Here is a 19,900-nt window from a genome sequence, read left to right as displayed (position 1 = left end):
TCTTCTTGAGGTGCAGAATCATACAGATCTTAGTACACCCCCAATATAATAATCTAACTTGCAATTATGTAACACTTTTAATGTAGCAAAAACTCCCTAGGGGCTTCAGAAACATCAGACAAAATTTAACGCTAGTTGCATATGAGATTAGGACCAGTGACCCAATGATAAAAAAAAAAATTAGGTCTGAAGAATGTCTTGGAAGAGGGAGAAGTTGGGAGGGATTTCTCAAAATTGGTGTCAAGCAATGGTAGAATGATGAAAACAGCACAAAGTGCCTGAATTGCAAGAGCTCAGAGTGTAAGACTGGAAGAGATTACGGGCATGGGTGAGACCACGGAGCAATTTAGAAAACAAAAATAAAAACTTTTAAAATGCACCGGGCTGATGGGCCTAAGTTTATCTAGTCTTTCTTGCTGGTTGTTAATAACTGCACATTTTTTCAAATAATTAAATAGATGGTTTCAAAAGAATACATTCTCTGCACAATTTCTCCTAAAGTAAGATTAAAGAATCTAAAGGTGGCGCATGTTTAATATTTGTAGGTTAATTACCAGAAAGAAATCTAGCAAATTGGGCTGCAGTCTGACACCAGATTATTAATATTAAGTGAAATTCGGTTAAAGTTGAAATTAATACACATTTACTAGAATGTAAGCCTAAATGTTTGTGATCAAATCTCTCAACTTCAGTTTGAACCAACACTTGAGGTAACTGGGCACTACTGAATAATGTCTAACATCTAGCATACATTTATTGGATTTTTAAAGATAATATACAGTAATGTGTTAGTGTTACAGAGTGAACAGTATCTAAAATAAGGTGGGAAGCATGTCCACTGTTTGCAATGGTTATCAATTGTTACAACACAAGGTAAATGCCTCTGCTAATTTAAACCAGCAACACAGAAAAGAGTCACCCCCATGCTGTGATCTGTTAAAAATCAAGAGGCAAAGAACTGTCCCCAAAGTCACTATTTGAAGTATAAAAAATTTAAGAACTTTCTTCTTTAAGTCCAAAAGACAATATTAACTAACAACTATTTACAACTCCTTTCTCTTAATCTATCTTTTATGCCCCCCCCCCCCCCCCCACATGATTGGTCCAATAAAACCCCCGATTAAGATTTACAAAAAATTCAAATTTTAAAACCAGCCAGCTGTCTAATCTTCCTCTGTCTTCTTTTCTTCTTCTTAGGGTTTCTATTTCACAGGTTGTTGATAGATAAAGTTACCTTTTGAAGAGAGCTATTGTCCTGGCAGTCTGCAAATGTTGGTGTCTTGGCAGTTCTCCCCTAACTGTTCAATTTTCCTGGTCTTATACCTCAAAGCATCGGATCCTTTCATTGATTTTAATAATGTCAAAATACCTTGATTGGAGTTTAGTATCTTGGGGCATAATTTAAACAAATTGGCCAAATTTGCATTTGTTTTTTGTCTCATAGCAATTCAGGTACTGCTAGATGCTGGACCAAATGTTCCATTGTAAATTCTCCAGCAGTCTGTGTGCTTGCTAAGTTCTTCAACTCTCTTAAAGGTACAGTACTCCTTACACCTTCATAACACAATAGCTTTATTTATAAATAATGAAAATGAACAAATACAGAGTCTCTGTAATACAAATCAAAATTATAGAAATAAATTATCAATGATTTATTTATTGTCACTTGCATTTTGTATTGAATAATACAATAAAATAGAGGGAAAAACTTCAAGAGTTGCCACAAATCCTGGGCTATTTTGAATAGTTTAAGAATAAAAAGCATAAAAGATATAACTGAAAGAGTCCTGAGCCAGCTCACCATGAAACTTGCACTGTCTCGCTGCATGACTCCCCCGATGTTGAAGTTCCCACTCTTTAGCTAGCAGGTTCATAGCTCCTTGAAAGTGAAGCCGCAGGTAGATAGGATAGTGAAGAAGGTGTTGGGTATGCTTTCCTTTGTTGGTCAGAGTATTGAGTACAGGAATTTGGAGGTCATGTTGCGACTGTACAGGACATTGGTTAGGCCACTGTTGAAATATTGCGTGCAATCCTGGTCTTCCTATTGGAAAGATGTTGTGAAACCTGGAAGGGTTCAGAAAAGATTTACAAGGATGTTGTCAGGGTTGAAGGATTTGAGCTATAGGGAGAGGCTGAACAGGCTGGGGCTGTTTTCCCTGGAGGTTGAGGGGTGACCTTATCGAGGTTTACAACATTATGAGGGGTATGGATAGGGTAAATAGACAGTCTTTTTCCTGGGGTGGGGGTGTCCAGAACTAGAGGGCATAGGTTTAGGGTGAGAGGGGAAAGATATAAAAGAGATCCAAGGGGCAGATTTTTCACACACAGGGTGGTATGTGTATAGAATGGCTGCCAGAGGAAGTGGTGGAGGGTAGTACAATTGCAACATTTAAAAGGCATTTGGATGGGTATATAAATAGGAAGGGATTTGGAGGGATATGGGCCGGTTGCTGGCAGGTGGGAACTAGATTGGGTTGGGATATCTAATCGGCATGGACGGGTTGGACCAGAGGTTCTGTTTCCATGCTGTATGTCTCTGACTCTATTTCTTTGCTGGGCCCATCATGCCATTGCTGGGTCCTGTGCTGAACCCACACTCACTCCTCAATCAGGAGTCCTATTTGTTTCAGCCGCTACCTTGCCAAATCGTTGAGTCTCCGGTCTGGGCCTACTGTAACTGGAGTCCCTGGCTCCAGACCAGACTGTCACTGCCATCTCACCAAAGGTCCCACTCCGGTTGTCATCTTTTGAGATCGCTATTGCTGGAGAGTTTTGCTGCCCTTGCTGCTGCCAGCCCCAACTGTCAGGAGGACATCCCTGTTGCCGTGAGGAGTTATACCCACTGCCACCTCTGACCGCTGAGAGGAGATGCCATTCTGCACATTTCCCGTTATAGTTGCCAGGCTGATTTCACTGACTATCCCACTTAAGAAGGCTCCGAAGTAAAAACTAAAGAAAAAATTTAAAGAGAAAGAACAAAAGTAAAAAGGGAAGAAAAGAAATGAAAGGGTGTGGAAGCAGATGAGCCCAGGCAAGAGCTGACACGGAGCCCTGCTACCCAACCACCATTTTGAATAACTTAATAGGGCTGACAACATCTTTGGAGAGAAAACAGAATTAATGTTTCAAGTCTATTGATTTTTCTTTCGAACTGATAGCTCGTAAAATGTGATATTCATGTTGTTGAGGGGGGTGGGGAAAGGAGTGAGTGGATAGGTGGAGACAGAGCCCAGAGAAAGAGTGAGTAAAAAATAGTAAGGCAAAGTGATTGTTGATCTTATTGTTTTCTTGTGTGGTGCAGGATATTTGTTGCCCATGCCAAATTTGACACATGGACTTATTTTATATTGCATGCTGCACTGTGGCTCCATAGAGAGGGATTTTGAATAATCCCATTGGCAACAGGTGTCAGATCATTCTAATCCCCATTAATGGTGCTTGAACTGCTTTACTGCTTTGAGGGATTGCGTTTATCTGATTTGATTAATACCTTTGTGTCCTTGTTTGAGGAAAGGATTGGGCATTTAGATTCAGGAGCATTTAATTCAGATCCTCAATGCGATGTTCGAATATTAATATTACACTAGTGAACTGTACAGTAGTTGAGGGATAAACATAGATAAATGTAAACCTGGAGAATCCCCCATCTACTCTTCAAACAGTGCCATAATACCTTTTACTCCCTCCTTGAAGGGGACACAAATTTTCAATTTAAAGATTTTATCTGAAATATAGCACCTCCAACATTCCAATACTTCACTGCCACTCTCTAGATTATGTGTTCATCTCTCCAGAATGTGACAAAATTCCCATATCATGAGGCAAGAGAACTATTAGAGAAATAAGGCTGACACCTAAATTGTTGTAATTTCAGTCCACTGCACCTTTGTACTTTCTTTTTCTGCATGTAAAAAGTATACATTTATTAAGGTGAGGATTCAGACTAGGGCTAATATTTAGTTAATTGCGTGAGTATTTTGTCTGTGACATACTGTATGGACTGCAGAACACTGTTCTGTCTTAATACTGATAAATTACTTTCAAAGTGATGGAAAGACATGTTAATACAATGTAAATGCAATATCATATGTGAACTGACATATCTGTTCCCACAAAAATGAAAGGTTATTAGCGTATTTTGAGACGATTTTTAGCTCAGGTTGAGGTTCTGTACGTAGGTTTGCTTGCTGAGCTGGAAGGTTCATTTCCAGACGTTTTTTTCAACCTACAAGGTAACCTCTTCAGTGGGCCTCAGGCAAAGCACTGTACATGATTCCTGCTTTCTCTTTATATGTTTGGGGTTCTTTGGGTTGGTGACGTCAATTCCTGTGGCGATGTCACTTCTGGTTCTTTTTCTCAGGAGGTGGTAGATCGGGTCCAGCTCGATGTGTTTGTTGATAGAGTTCTGGTTGGAATGCCATGCTTCTAGGGATTCTTGTGCGTGTCTTTGTTTGGCTTGTCCTAGGATTGATGTGTTGTCCCAGTCAAAGTGGTGTCCTTCCTCATCCATATGTGAGGATACTAGTGAGAGAGGGTCCTGTGGTTTTGTGGCTAGTTGGTGTTCATGTATCCTGGTGACTAGTTTTCTGCCTGTTTGTCCAATTTAGTTACAGTTCTTGCACAATATTTTGTAAATGATATTAGTTTTGCTTGCTACCTGTATAGGGTCTTTCAAGTTCATTAGCTCCTGTTTTAGTGTGTTGGTGGGTTTGTGGACAAGCAGACAAAACACGTCCAGAAATCCTAACTACTCTCCCCTACATCAAAGACATCTCGGAAATGACTGCCAGACTACTCAGACCCCTTGGCGTCATGGTAGCCCACAAACCCACCAACATACTAAAACAGCAGCTAATGAACTTGAAAGACCCTATACAGACAACCAGCAAAACTATTGTCATTTACAAAATACCGTGCAAGAAATGTAACAAACACTACATTGGACAAACAGGCAGAAAACTAGCCACCGGGAAACCTGAAGACCAACTAGCCACAAAACCACATGACCCTCTCTCACTAGTAACCTTACATACAGATAAGGAAGGACACCACTTCGACTGGGACAACACATCTATCCTAGGACAAGCCAAACAAAGACACACACAAGAATTCCGAGAAGCATGGCATTCCAACCGGAACTTTATCAACAAACACATCAAGCTGGACCCCTGAGAAAAGAACAGCAAATGACATCAGCACAGGAAATAACCTCACAGGAAATGAAATCACCAACCCAAAGAAACCCAAACACACAAATAGAAAGCAAGAATCATGTATAGTGCTTTGCCTGAGGCCCACTGAAGACGTTACCTAGTAGGGTGACAAAACGTCTGGAAATGAAACTTCCAGCTCAGCGAGCAAACCTACATCCATAAAAGGTTATTATTTGCAAGCGTCAATTCATGTTGAATTACAACACCATTATTTGACACCAGCATTTGCTCTTGGACAACAAGTAAATTTGTATTTAATTTTTAAAAACTGAATTCTACTGTTCAGCACTTCTATGCAGATTATTTGTGTGTTTGATGATGGCCTTATTTTAAACCAAATAGATTTATACAAACAAGTCAAGTGTCACTCCTTAAATGAAAATAATTTGTTTTTGATTTTAAAAAGTCAATTTCTTTGTCCAACACCTTGCAAATACACAAGAATCTAAATTGACTTGCGATCCAATTGGCTGTCATACAAGTTCAAGAATATTTCTCCATTAATTGTTTACATGAAGGCTGATACTAAGATATTTTAAATGTGCAAAACATGAAAAACCCAATTTTCATTAAATCTTTGAGGGTATGCATCTGAATTGACAATAGATTGTCAGCTCATTTGAAAGCTGATGTTTCCTCCTTCTGCAGTTTTAGGGAATGGGGTTCAGAAAAGATTTAAATGATGTTGCCAGGGTTGGAGAATTTGAGCTAGGGGAGAGGTTGAATAGGGTGGGGCTGTTTTCCGTGGAGTGTCGGAGCTGAGGTGTGACCTTGTAGAGATTTATAAAATTGTGAGGGGCATGGAAAGGATAAATAGACAAGCTTTTTTCCCCTCTGGGTAGGGGAGGCTAGAACTAGAGGGCATAGGTTTCGGGTGAGAGGGGAAAGATATAAAAGGGGCAATGTTTTCATGCAGAGGGTGGTGCGTGTATGGAATGAGCTGCCAGAGGAAGTGGTAAGGCTGGTAAATTGCAACATTTAAAAGGCATCTGGATGTTTATGTGAATAGGAAGGGTTTAGAAGGATATTGGCCAAGTGCTGCAAATAGGACTAGATTAGTTTGGGATATCTGGTCGGCATGGACGAGTTGGACTGATGGATCTGTTTCCATGCTGTACATCTCTATGATTCTGATTCAACAATAAAAAATCTAATTTTGTATTTGTGGTAAAAGGAAAAACATACGTTCTCGCTGGTTTCCAGAACTTGAACTTAATTGTGGACAGTTGCATATACTTTGCTTAATGATAAACTGATCGTATTTGTGGATGTTACAGCCAAACCAAGTCTGACAAAAACAACACTTAAAAAGGCACTTTAATATAAAGCAAGGAAAGAGAAATGCAGTGTAACCTGACTCTTGGTGGTTGTCAAAGCTTGTAAGATCAGGAATAGCCCATTTCAATTCCCTTGAGGGTATTCCACCATTCAGCTTCATTGTTGCAAATCTGTTCCTCAATTTAGTATCTGCCTTTGATTGTTAATATTATATATGCTTATCTATTAATAAATCTATAGATCTCAGTCTTGAAAATGTAGTAGATCAAGCGTTGGCAGCCTTCTGGCTGCCAGGTACTCACTGCATTTCCGCTTTCACTGTGAAATGTCTAGTTATGATTTTATGGTTGCATCCTCTTGTTCTGGATTCTTTAGTGAAAGAAAATAATTTCTCTGCGTCTATTGAATCCTTTTAAACACCTCCAGTTGGATCATCAATCAACCTTCTAAATCCATGGGAATATAAACTGTTGGGATTATTCATTAACTATATGTGATAACTAAAAATAATGGTTTGAAATTTATGCTGCCTAGTTACATTTAGATGGTGATTGATATCTGTAAGAGACTAGCTGTCTAAGATTTGATCTCTCTCCGTTCCTTTTATTTTTATAGTTTTTAGTTTTAATCAAGCCTTAGGCTTTGAGTGTAGCATCAATGAATTGAGTCCTTTCTCCAGCATAAATACCTGCATGTGGGCCAGTTTGTTCCTTAATTCTGGCCGAGTATAGCTGGCTGATATCAATTTGAAAAAATGAACATGCCTGAAATTTTCGAATTTAATATCAGTGGCAAAGTCATTATATCACTCTATGCTTTCAACATTTAATTGTTGTGAATGTATCATGGTATTTTCACCTTCTCTGCTTAAACCAGCAAGCACTCCCTTAATTTGGGTCATCCGAGTTGCTATGACATCCATTTCCTGTTGGGAATTATGAGTAAATGATTTAGGTTTGTGAATAAAGTGGTCGCCTTTGTTGTTACACATAGTATGAATTGAGCTTCAGAAGTAGATTGTGCACAGCAATGGGGCAGAGAAAGGGAAAATTCTGTGATTCATTTGGCTGTCACAATATTCTGACTGGGTTTAAACCATAATTAACAGAATCAGACTTGAATTTATGTCTGTATAAATTGGTTGCCACTGGTCTGTGAAGCTGATGAAAACCTGTGTTTTTGATGTAATACACACAAAGGACATGACCTAAGAAATGAGAGCAGGCATAGACCAGATGGCCTGTCGACCTTACTCTGCCATTCAGTATGATTATGGCAGATTTTTTTGCCTCAGTACATTCCTACCTGCTCTCCAAATGTCTTGATTTCCAAAAGGCCAAATATCTGTCTATCCCAATTTCAACCAAACCCAATGGTAGTGCATTCACAACCCTCTTTGTCGACATTTTCAAAGATTCACAATCCTCTCAGTGAAGCAATTACTTCTCTCAGTCCTCGATGATTGAAGTCTTAGGCTGTACCTTGTGTATGTGAGTCTGAAAGTGTATACTGATGAAAGACATGTTGGCAGAGCAGCTTCAGATCCCAGAAAGGTAAGACCTGACATCCATATCATCCTAATAGTGTATATAATAAATTCTGTTGTATCAATGTAAGTAGTTGCTAAAATGTTTTTTAAAAAACTACTGCTTGTTCAACATAAGAGCCTCTTCTAGATCGGCCAATAAGTTGCACTCCTCTGCCACACTTGACCAAGCAGATCCCTGTGCTACAGAGGATGATGGCAGAAAACCTTCATTTGTTGAGGCGCAGACTCTGTTCAGCTGCACATGCAACAGTAGCTCCACATTCTGGATTCCCCTTTCAATAGCATCTGTGCTGAAAACAACAAATGCTGGCGATCACAGTGGGTCAGACAGCATTCATTGAGAGAGCAACATCTGTGTCTACCTTGTTAAGCTGCTTCAGAATAGTGTATGTTTAAATGAGATCACCTCTTATTCTGCACTCAAAGCATGTAAATCCAATTTGGTCAGTCTCTCATCTTAGGACCACTCCCTCAGTCTAGGTGCTATTCCAGTAAACTTTCTCTGTACTGCCTCCAATGTATGAATATCCTTCCTCAAATGTGAAGCTCACAACAGTGCACCATGGTTCACATGGGGTCGCACCACAGTTCCAAACAATTGTAGCAAGATATTTTTTATTCTTTTTTGGGACTTAGGTTTTGATGGCTGGCTGGCATTTATTGGTTGTCCTGAGTTGCAATTGCCTTGAACTGCTACAGTTCATACACTGTAGGTAGACCCACAATACTGTAGGGAGGGAGTAGACCCAGAAATAGCAAAGGACTGGAGATATTTCCAAGTCAGGATGCTGGGTGGCTTGGAGGGCAATTTGAGGGTGGTGGTGTTGTTCCCATGTATCCACTGCCTTTGTCCTTCTGATGGAAGTGGTCATGGGTTTGTAAGGTTCAGTAAGGATCTTTGGTGAAAAGCATTGGTAGTGGAGGGAGTGGATTCATGAAGATGTGGTGCCAATCAAATGGGCTACTTTGTTCTGGATGGTGTCAAACTTCTTGAATGGCAATTGAGGAGTATTTCATTACACTAGTGACTCATGCTTTGCAGAAGGTCGTCAAGCTTTAGGGAGTCTGGAAGTGAGTTTCTTGCTGCAGTGTTCTGAGCCTCTGACATGGTCTTGCTGCCACTTTATTCATATGGCAAATCCAGTTCAGTTTCTGGTCAATAGTAATCCCCAGGATGTTAATAATAGGGGATTCACTGATGGTCACACCATTGAATGTCAATGTGGGGGTGGTTATATTGTCTCACATTAGAGATGGTCATTGCCTGGCATTTCTGTGGCATGAATATTCATTGTTCCATTTCCTCCAATCTCTTCGTAATAAACACGAAATGCCATTTACCTTGCTAATTGTTTGCTGTAAATGCTTGTAAACTTTGTGTTCCTTGTACAAGGATACCCAATATTCTCTGACCATCCACTTTGCTACATTATACTTCACCCATCACCTTGTTACCCAGTCACTTAATTAAGGTAGAGCCATATTTCCAAATCAGTCTGTAGTTAATTTATGGATAAGATTGTGGATTCCTCAAAAGTACTCACATGGAGTGTTTGGATAGTACAATGTAAGCATACAGTCACAACAGAATGATATAGTTATATCTTATTGTGAAAGTATTTTAGACAAAACCTTTTACAATACTTCACTGATCCAATTTACTTTTGCTTCATGAAGGGTTCATAAACATTTAAGCAGTGCTGATGTCCCCCCACCAACATTGATATGCTGAAAGGTAGTGATTCATTTCTTTCCAATCCCCTTAATGATGAGCTAAGGCCTTCTGCACTCATCTGACCTTAGTCTGCTCAGTCCATTCTTTCTTCTAAGATCAAAGTAATCTCTTCAACCCTGAGAAATATTATTCAACTTTAAGTTAATAGCAACCCTACTCTTACATTGTGCTGATGATCTCGAGCATAGAATATAATACTTCTTGTTATGTATTTTGAATAACTTACAAACTATTGAGTAATAAAATTTAAGAGTCCTATGTTGGGTGATTGTGAATCATGCACCTTTGTATTAAAAGTCTTGTGAAAAACATTTTTTGATGTTTAAGTTTTTAATGTCTATCCAGATAAATAGACGAGATATTACGCAATGATATTTTACTACTGCTATAGGACTGTGATTGTACTCCCCAGCATAAAAATGCTAGGTTCTGGATTTAGCAAGAAATTCTTGTTACTGTTGGAAATTTGGTGTCACATGATTGTCCAAAAACAAATGAACAATGATGAAGGAAAAGAAACTAGGAGTCAAGATTTAGAAGGCATAGGTTTAGGGTGAGAGGGGAAAGATATAAAAGAGACCTAAGGGGCAACATTTCCACGCAGAGGGTGATATGTGTGTGGAATGAACTGCCAGAGGAAATGCTGGAGGCTGGTACAATTGCAACATTTAAAAGGCATCTGGATGGGTATATAAATAAGTTTAGAGGGATATGGGCCAGATGCTGGCAGGTGGGACTAGATTGGGTTGGGATATCTGGTCGGCATGGACGAGTTAAACGGAAGGATCTGTTTCCATGCTGTACATCTCTATGATTCTGACTGTATCTCATATATAGAAATATGGAATTAATTGTTGAGGCCAGGTCATTTGAGAATTTTAAAGTTGATTTGGATTTTTTTTGTATGACAAACATTATTAAAAGCCATGAACGGGCAGATGGGAGTTAAAATCCAGATTAGCAATGATTTAATTAAATGACAATAGATAGGTCTGAATTACTGACTGTTGTTGCTATTGTTATTGTGTTGCTATTGTTATTGTGTTGCTAAAATATTTTCCATCTGTGTAGTAATGGCTTTTGCTTTTTTCTTCAAAAAAGTTTAGCCATCACATTTAACTTGGAAATAATGGAATGTAAAACAAAAAGTAAAAATGGATACAAAATCACAGTAGAAAATTCCATGTTCATTCGTTTTAAAAAAGGTGCATTGATTTGTTTTCTAAACCTGTTTTGAAACTGCTGTGAAAAGCATGACGTAGATCTCAGGAAGCATTAACAGCTGTCTCATGCAATTTGAAGAATCTAAACTGCCATTCCCCACCTACTTGATAAGTAAGAAGTCTTGAGCACATGGAGTGTTAAAGGTGAACAATAAGTGCACTTAAGAGGAAACTAAATAAGTCCACGTTGATAGGGTGATTTGACGGCAGATTGGAAGAAACAGTGGCATAGGCCTATTGAGATTGGCGTGTTTCTATGCTGTAATTTCTGTGTAAGAAATGAACATCTGTTTCTCATATTTGCATCCTTGCTGTTTTCAGCACTGACTTTTTCTCACCTTTTGTTTAAGTCAGTATTGACATTCTGAAATGATGACCTGATTTGAGCTGGGTAAGTTTAATTATTTGCAATTTGATATTAAGATGAGGAAGCCTTCCTGCTTTGCATTAAAATATTGAACTTGTCATGAAATGTGTAACAGATGCAAGCTTGATAATGCTGTGGAATGATATTGAGAGGCTATTTTTGGTAAAACAAAATAAATTGACTTTTAGCATGGTACAAGTTCTCCACTGAGAACTGAATTTCAGACATAGGTATTCAAAGTTTGTGCGAAGATTTGTAGCTCGGATGCTCGTTGTTGTGGTTCTGTTCGCCGAGCTGGAAGTTTTTGTTGCAAACGTTTCGTCCCCTGGCTAGGCGACATCACCAGTGCTTGAGAGCCTCCTGCGAAGCGCTTCTTTACATCATCAGTGCTTGAGAGCCTCCTGCGAAGCGCTTCTTTGAAGACATAGCCTGCTTGTTCAAAATATACCTATATTTTAAGTCTTGATACTTTCATAGTTGAGATGATATAACCAGAGAATGAAGAAGCACAGAAAGAGACATTGACTCAGTCAATTCAAAGAGCAATCCAACAACTGCCATATCCCTAGTCTTCTCCCTGGTCCTCTAATTTTTTCCCCTTTTAATATTTCAAAAGGAAACTGGATGAAAAGTTATTGAAACTTCTTCTATTGCCCATGTTGCACTCAGATCATCATAACCTGCTCTGTTAAATAATGAAATATTCCTTTTATTGTATGTTACATTTAGTACTTTTGTCACTAACTTTAATTCTGTATTCTCCAGTTGTCAATCATTGACTGGAGATGGACTAAGTTAGTAGCATCTATCAAAATACTTCATAACATTGAATATTCCTATTAAATATTCCCTTAATCTTTTGTAATGAGGTGAACCCAGTGTTACGTGTTCTGCACATAGGTGATGTCCTTTTTTCTCAAGTACCATTCTCAAACAGCTCCTCTGCACTGTAAGACTTGGACATCCTTCTAAAGCATGGTACCTAGAATAGACTGTAATACTGTTAGAATCTAAATATTAATTTAAAAAGGTTTTTCGTAACTTCCCTGCTTTTATACACTTCTGTTTCTATTCAAATGTTCCTTAACCAGTCTTATCCATATGGTCTGTGCTGGTTTAACCCCTAGATTTGTGCTGTGTGAAAAGTTATTAGCTGCCTTTTGAAAGTCCATATGCACAATATCAACTGCATAGCCATTACCATTCATAGGATGGGGACAAAAATTGCATGACATTGACCTTCCTACAACAAGCTTGTGCATTGATTAAACATGTAAAGCACAGAGCTAAGCTGAGATGCAATTTTGAGAGAAATGTACTTGAACAGGAATCAAAATGACTGCAGTTAATTATTAACTCAACACATGTTGAAAATTAGCAGTGAATGCTAATCAAAATCTTGTTATACTTATTGATGTTACTACGTGGTAATTGATTGAAGAGCTGTATTAGATCGTAACTCTCAATCTACAGGAGAAAGGATAGAATGAAAAGGGCTATATTGGTTGGTTCAGAAAATGTTCAAACTTGAAGTTATCACTTTTAAATAAAGTGTAACCCAGAACTAGGGTCCTGGAGCTGACTATTTCCAATCTCTGGAATGGAATGAACATGCTTTTTTTAAAGTTTGGAGTAACATTTATGATAGGAACTGTTTCTTGAGATAACATGTGCAAATAGCTGCTGCGACTGTGGCATTTACCTCTTGGCACTGATCTTCCCCCATCCATCTAAACTATGATGTGGAGGTGCCAGAGTTGGACTGGGGTGTATAAGGTCAAAAATCAAACAACACCAGGTTATTGTCCAACTGGTTTATTTGAAATTGAAAGCTTTTGGAACTCTGCTTCTCCCTAAGATGTGGTATGATAGGGAGTACAAGACACAGTACTTATAAGCTTATAAATACTGTCTTGTACCTCCCTATCATACCACACCTGAGGAAAGAGTGGGGCGCTGAAAGCTTTGCAATTTCAAATAAACCTGATAGACTATAACCTGGTGTCATTAGATTTTTGACCATCTTAACTATGTTTCAAATGAAAAAAGTCAGGTGAATAGGAAAAGTAAAGGATCCTGTACATGCATGTAATGTTAAAGTGAGTACTAAGATGTGTTGTTTTCGAAACTTGTTATATGCAAGTTGGCTGTATTCCCAATCTGGGTAATCTCTTGAAAGGTAGAGAGCAAAATAACTTCTAAATTGCAAGTCTGCAAAGGAATGTGCAGGTACAGGTAGTTCTGGTATAACGTGCATTTCAGCAGCACGATTTGGCTAATGTCACTGAAGATTTAGTGAATGATATTTCAGAGAAGCTTACCTCCGTTGGCAATAGCGCGATTCCAGCCGGAATCAGTTCGCATGCTTTGTTTTGTGAATGCACCGATGTGCGTGCCGAATCTCTGCACCGTTCTGCGCATGCGGCGCTGTACTGCACATCTACTGGTGTCCGTGCATGCGTGATGTCAGTGTCCGTGAATGCACAGTTTTGATACCCCCACATGCGTGATGTCGGTGCCAGTCTTCATGCCGTTTTGCACATGCGCTATGTCCACGCTGAAGTATTTGCGCCGTCCTGTATTTGCGATGTCATCTGCAGACGGGGCAGCTTTCTGTGGGAAGTACTGTACAAAGAGCAGCTTTCTTACATTTTCTGAATGTACTGTGTTAAATTTACGTTTGTTTCGTGAATAATTATGATTTCAACATTCATTCAGGTGTGCTATACTTTGCATTAGACTTTGGGTGATATTTGAGCACTCATGAGTTACATTTTCGGCTGGAACCCCGACCCACGCCTCCCGTTGGCTTCATTTTTTTTATTATGAGATTTTCTCTTAGCGAGGGTTTGCTGGATCACAGTCGCGTTATTGGAGAATTACCTGTATTCTATGTGTATAATATCACCCTGGTTCATGTTTTTTCACTTTAACATCAGGAAGTTATTAGGGTTGGAAATCTCCTGGAACATCGCGTGATTCATGAAATTATTCTTTCTGGCAGTATTTTACAGAATCTGAAGATTGGCACCATTTTAGTGTGACCACTTCCCCTCTGACTTGAGGATGTTCCCAGCCTTCCAATTTGTGGCCTCGCCTGGTGTTGTATCACTACATGGGATCTGAATACAAAGTCCCTACCACCCACTAGGTCCCAGATTGTCTGGTCTAACCGCCCCACCACAAGTGCTGGTTAACAGTGTTTCCCCATCGCTTCCCACCCCCCTCTGTCAGTAGTCCCACATGCTGTGTCCCCTCCCCAACATGTCAGCCGAAAGATAGGGGCCCTTTGTGGCCAAGATGAGCAGCCATTGGAGCAATGGTGTAAGCAAATCTGAGGGTCAATGGTAACCAGCAAGGAAGGGCACAGCAGTCTCCCAAGAAGACTATATTAGATTGTGACCAGGAATAAATATTGATCCCATAAGGAATAGCCCAATTAGTGAAAGTCTGCAGGAAGTACTGTCAGTAAAATATTGCATTTTATGGGTATTTTTGATTTTATTTTGTTATTTAACTTAACAATGTAGAAACGCATTCATTTCAAGTAATAAAATTTAACTTAAAAGGTCCAGGTTTTGTTTTTCTGTGAACATAATTCCTGTTTTATTTCCTATGGGAATGAGCTTTAAATGAGGACACCCTATCAATAGATTAAGTGTGTGGGCAAAAAAATTAGGAAATGGGAAAAATATGACCTTAGTTCATTTCAGCAAGAAGCCTAAAGAAACATTTTACTTAATTGGAGAGGTATTCAAGCAGTATAGAGGAATCTTGATGCATGCATAATAAAATTTAGTATCCAGGTCCAGCAAATGGAATATTTGTGTTTATTGCAAGGGGAATAAAATATAAAACCAATAATGTTTTGCTACCATTGTGTAAAGTATCAGAGTACTTGTGAGATCGCATTTAGAGTATTGTGTCCAGCTTTAGTATCATAATTTTTTTCAAAAGTACTAGAGTACAACCTCTATTATCTGAACATTGATTTCCAAATTTCAGATTATCTGAACAAAATCTCAAGGTACCGATGCTCGGGTAAACTGTGTTTTCCGAACTTCTGAATTATCGGATAATTGAGGATGCCCTGTACTTGCATTTACGAACAATTCAAAGGTTCACTTGACTGATTCTTGGGATGGGGGTTATCTTATGAGGAAAGGATAGGCCTCTAAGTATTGGAGTTTAGAAGAATGAGAGATGGTCTTACTGAAGCATATAAGATCATGATGGGTCTTGGGAAGGTGGGGTGGCATGGTGGCGCAGTGGTTAGCATGCTGCCTCATAGTGTCAGGAACCTATGTTCGATTCCACCCTCTGGTAACTGTCTGCGTAGAGTTTTCACATTTCCCTGTGTGTGCATGGGTTTCCTCCAGATGCTCTAGTTTCCTCCCATGAACAAAAATGTGCCAGTTAGGTGGATTGGTCACACTAAATTACCTATAGAGTCCAGGAATATGCACACTAGGTAGATTAGATGGGAAATGCTCCGTTATGGAGGGAGGATGGGGAGGTGGGACAGGGTGGGATGCGCTTTAGAAAGTCAGTGTGGACTCCATGGGCTGAATGGCCTATTTCCACGCTGTAGGGATTCGCAGATTGATTCTACGGTGGTTGCTGAAAGGAAGCTTTTCACTGTGGGGGAGACCAGCACCAGAGGACGCAGCTTGGAAAAAAAAGCCTTCCTTTTAAAACTGAATCTGTGGAACTATCTTTCCCAAAGATTGGTGGAGGCAAGATCATTGAATACCATTCAGTTAGAGGGAAAGTGATGTCCTTGCTGGTGAAGAAACTAAAGGATAGGCAATAAAAATTCTGCCACAATCTGACGACCTATGATCTTTTTTGAATGGTGGAGCAAGCTTGAGGGGACCACATGGCTTGCTCCTAATTTGAAAGGCTCATGCCTGAAATATTGACTCTTGTGCTCCTCAGATGCTGCCTCACCTGCTGTTCTTTTCTAGTACCACACTTTTCAACTTTGCTAATTTGTACTCTTTGTTTTTTCCTAGATTTTCCAACAATAATTTGAACTTCTTTTCTCCCCCAATCCACAGTCTTTTGCTTTATGCAGGGTATCAGCTGTTTGGTTTTGTAACAGTACTGGGTGGGTGCAGCATTAAACATTGACTTTGTGGATTATTTAATTTTCAAAATCGTTGGAAGTTTCTTGTGGGTTGAAGAATTTTGTTATTTCTGATGTATTTTTTTCATGAAAAGGAACCATAATGCGTTAAAACAGAAAGTAGAAAATATGCAATACATTAGTCTGTTTCTGTAAAGGTGAAAAAGATTTTGGGAAATTGGAAGGGTAATACTCAATGTAGATTTTTCAACTATACTGAATGGTTTGGTTTGCTTTTGACCTAATTTACTGTTTTTCAAACAATAAGGCATCAGTACTTAAGAGCATTTCTGTCTCCAACAGCTGGATTCATTATCTATGCCATTCTCTTCTGTACTCCTCCCCCCGCCCCAACTGCTAAATGTTCTGTTTAAATAAATGAGTGATTGGATCGTTGGGCAGTGTTTTTTTTCAACAATTGAGAAGTGATGTTCAAACCATGTTAAAGAAAACCAAGGCCTTGAAAATGGATTTTGTATGGAAACAAAGTTGAATATTCAGATTCCAATATGAATCTTATCTTTTTTTTAAAAGAGAAAAATCACTCTCTTGAAAAGAGTTAGGGTTTCCAGTTTAAGACAGAAGGAGAGAGAAGGTTGAATGCTTGCTGATGGTGGGTGATGCAATCTAAATAAAAATCTTCCCAGCATGAAATAAATAACTGAAGTTATCCTGTTAGTTTAATATGGCATATGGCTCCTAAAAGTGTTGAGCTAATATGCTGCAGCAGGCTGTATTTTACCATCAGCAATCCTTTGTGAGAAAGTTAATATTTAACTATTAAGTATTAGTATCAATTCAAATAAAGAAAAAAGATGTGTTTTCTGTTTTAGTAGCTGCTACTTGGCAACTGCTGTGATTAAAAGTAGTCTACGCCCGTGGTTGTTGCTAAAAGTACTATATTTCTAAATTACAGTGCAAAAATTGCAGGATTTTCTTGATGCACAATACTACCATAATGATATCCTCAATCTGTGCAATTAAAGTAGCTTGATGGCACATTTTGAATTTATGTTCCACTTTTTTTCAATTTAAAATCAGTAGCTTGAGTGAATAAACAGCTGTTCCAAATTTGCAACTGTACCACCATGTTTTGTAACCCAGCATAGCTGTTTCTTTTCTCCTTAATCACCTCCCTTTTTCTATCATTTTCATCATTTATTTAAAGGTCATCTGTCCAACTTTTAGTCTGCATCAAGTTAGAGTCATTGGCCACCCTTTCCCATTCACAGGCCAACAGCACATTAAAGTTTAAAATTCTTAGTATTTTGTTTAAAGTCATTTGTTGCATGTACTTTCTTCAAATCCAGAAGATTTTCAAGCCCTCATTTGAAATGAGTACCTTTTGTACATCCTTTTCCCCACTCATTTGTGGCTATGACATTTTTGGGGAAATCGTTTTTCCACTTTGAAAATTGCTAAACTTCAAAAGAAAAGGTTAGGGACTTGAGCATGATCAAGCTAAATGACAATCCAATTATTTAAACTATTCGTGAAAATCAATTATGGAAGTCACCTATAAACTCTAGGAATTCAAAAATACTACTTCTTATTCTGATTTCATCCATCCATCTACACTGGTGGATAATACAAATTATACATTTCCATCTTCACCTAGAACATGACTAGAGTCAGACTTTGGCTGATTACAATAATCTCTATGTCTCTAATTCAGATTGATTGATTGAGTCCCTGTAACATACTGTCTCCGGGCATCAAGATGTGTGATAAAGAAAACCAAATATCACAGAAGCGTTTAGATGTCAGATTTTAGGAATTTTAAAAAGAAATAAAAAACGTACAGTGAGTTTTAGGGGAAGATTGTCCAGATTGAGGTGCCTGAACATTTAATTATTATGTGTTTTAGAAAAACAGGATTTTTAATTGGCTTGAACAATTCTTAGATTATTGTGGACAATTGGAAACGCAGACATGTCTTGGAAAACTGAGGACATCAGCACAAATTCTGTTTTACACTGTGCCCATTTTACAGTTCGTTGAAGTCAGTGGAATGCAATATTGGGTAAGTTGTAAAACTAAGGATCCATGCAGTGCTGTAGGTTTACCAGCTGGTGAATTACGTTAAATTTAACTCTAACTTGAGAACAATGTTCTATTGCTGCATTATGACCATAATTCCCATGTGCCTTGGGCAGTGCTGTATCTGTAATTTAGTTAAGTCTGGATGATTCTTAAGTAGAAATTTTTTTAATCAAGTGCAAGATTTCCAATCCAACACACATTGTAATTGGGATTCAAGTAAAAAAAGGATTGAGTGTGAGAAGACAACATATTTGTGAACATAGTGCAGTAATTTTAATGATTGCCATCTTTTGAAGTGTTGAATCAGAATTGGTGCTGTCCTTGGGCATTTGGTACCGTAGCGATCTTATAAAGGTGGGAATATTAATTCTACCCTATCACTGTTTTTGATTTATTTTTGTATATCTGTTTTTATTTCCTTATTGATTTGCATAACAACTTTGTTGAGGCTTTGAAACTACAAAAATCTCAAATTCCCCTTTTGGTGTGCAGTATCTTGATATGAAATGTGTATAGTGCAAATACGTCTCAAGATGTTAATAAGCTGTTTAATCTGGCTCTTAAACTCTTAACCGGATTGATTTGATCTAAGTTTTTTTTATTACTACACCGAAGGAGGTGGTTATTCAATGGAAAAGAAAATGTTGTTCTGTGTTACCCAGATTGTCAGATGAGTGCACAGTCCTCTGTTGAACAGTCTGACCACAAACAGATTAATTGGATCCAACAGGAGGTCCTTTGTTGAAAGACCAAGGGGGGAGACTTAGCAATTTTGAAGTCAAAATGTGCTTCTTCAATTAATTTTCTTATTGTCAGCCAATAATATCCTTTTTCCAATGTTACTTTATTTTTGTGAAGGAAAAACCAGTAAAACTCACGAATGGCACATACTCATCACTTCCGTTTCCTCGGCCCCCAACGCCTCATCTTCACCGTGGATATCCACTCCCTCTACACCTCCATCTGCCATGACCAGGGCCTCCAAGCCCTCCGTTTTTTCCTCTCCAGACGTCCCCAACAGTATCCTTCCACTGACACTCTCATTCGTTTGGCCGAACTGGTCTTCACCCTTAACAATTTCTCATTCGAATCCTCCCACTTCCTCCATACCAAAGGGGTAGCCATGGACACACGTATGGGCCCCAGCTATGCCTGTCTCTTTGTTGGCTACGTAGAACAGTTGATCTTCCGTAATTACACCGGCACCACTCCCCACCTCTTCCTCCGCTACATTGATGACTGCATTGGTGCCACCTCGTGCTCCCGCGAGGAGGTTGAGCAATTCATCAACTTCACCAACACATTCCACCCTGACCTTAAATTTACCTGGACCATCTCTGACACCTCCCTCCACTTCCTGGACC

General features: G+C 38.8%; 1 protein-coding gene across 5 annotated transcripts in view; it reads left to right on the top strand.

The window, feature by feature from the left end:
* The window catches only part of prkd3 (protein kinase D3), a 423,856-nt gene that overhangs the window by 91,166 nt on the left and 312,790 nt on the right, over nucleotides 1-19,900 (top strand). Inside the window, exon 1 of one of the 5 annotated variants that reach the window (XM_043695541.1) lies at nucleotides 13,839-13,987. The exons of the other annotated variants lie outside the window; for them this stretch is intronic. Coding sequence (XP_043551476.1) covers nucleotides 13,868-13,987 — 120 coding nt within the window. The 5' untranslated portion in view covers nucleotides 13,839-13,867. Of the gene's footprint in view, nucleotides 1-13,838; nucleotides 13,988-19,900 lie in introns of those variants that run through there. 5 annotated transcript variants of the gene reach the window in all.

This window comes from Chiloscyllium plagiosum, chromosome 9, assembly GCF_004010195.1.
Source record: "Chiloscyllium plagiosum isolate BGI_BamShark_2017 chromosome 9, ASM401019v2, whole genome shotgun sequence".
NCBI lineage: Eukaryota > Metazoa > Chordata > Chondrichthyes > Orectolobiformes > Hemiscylliidae > Chiloscyllium > Chiloscyllium plagiosum.
The sequence above is the reverse complement of the archived record's forward strand: the minus strand, read 5'-3'. Positions and strand labels throughout refer to the sequence as shown.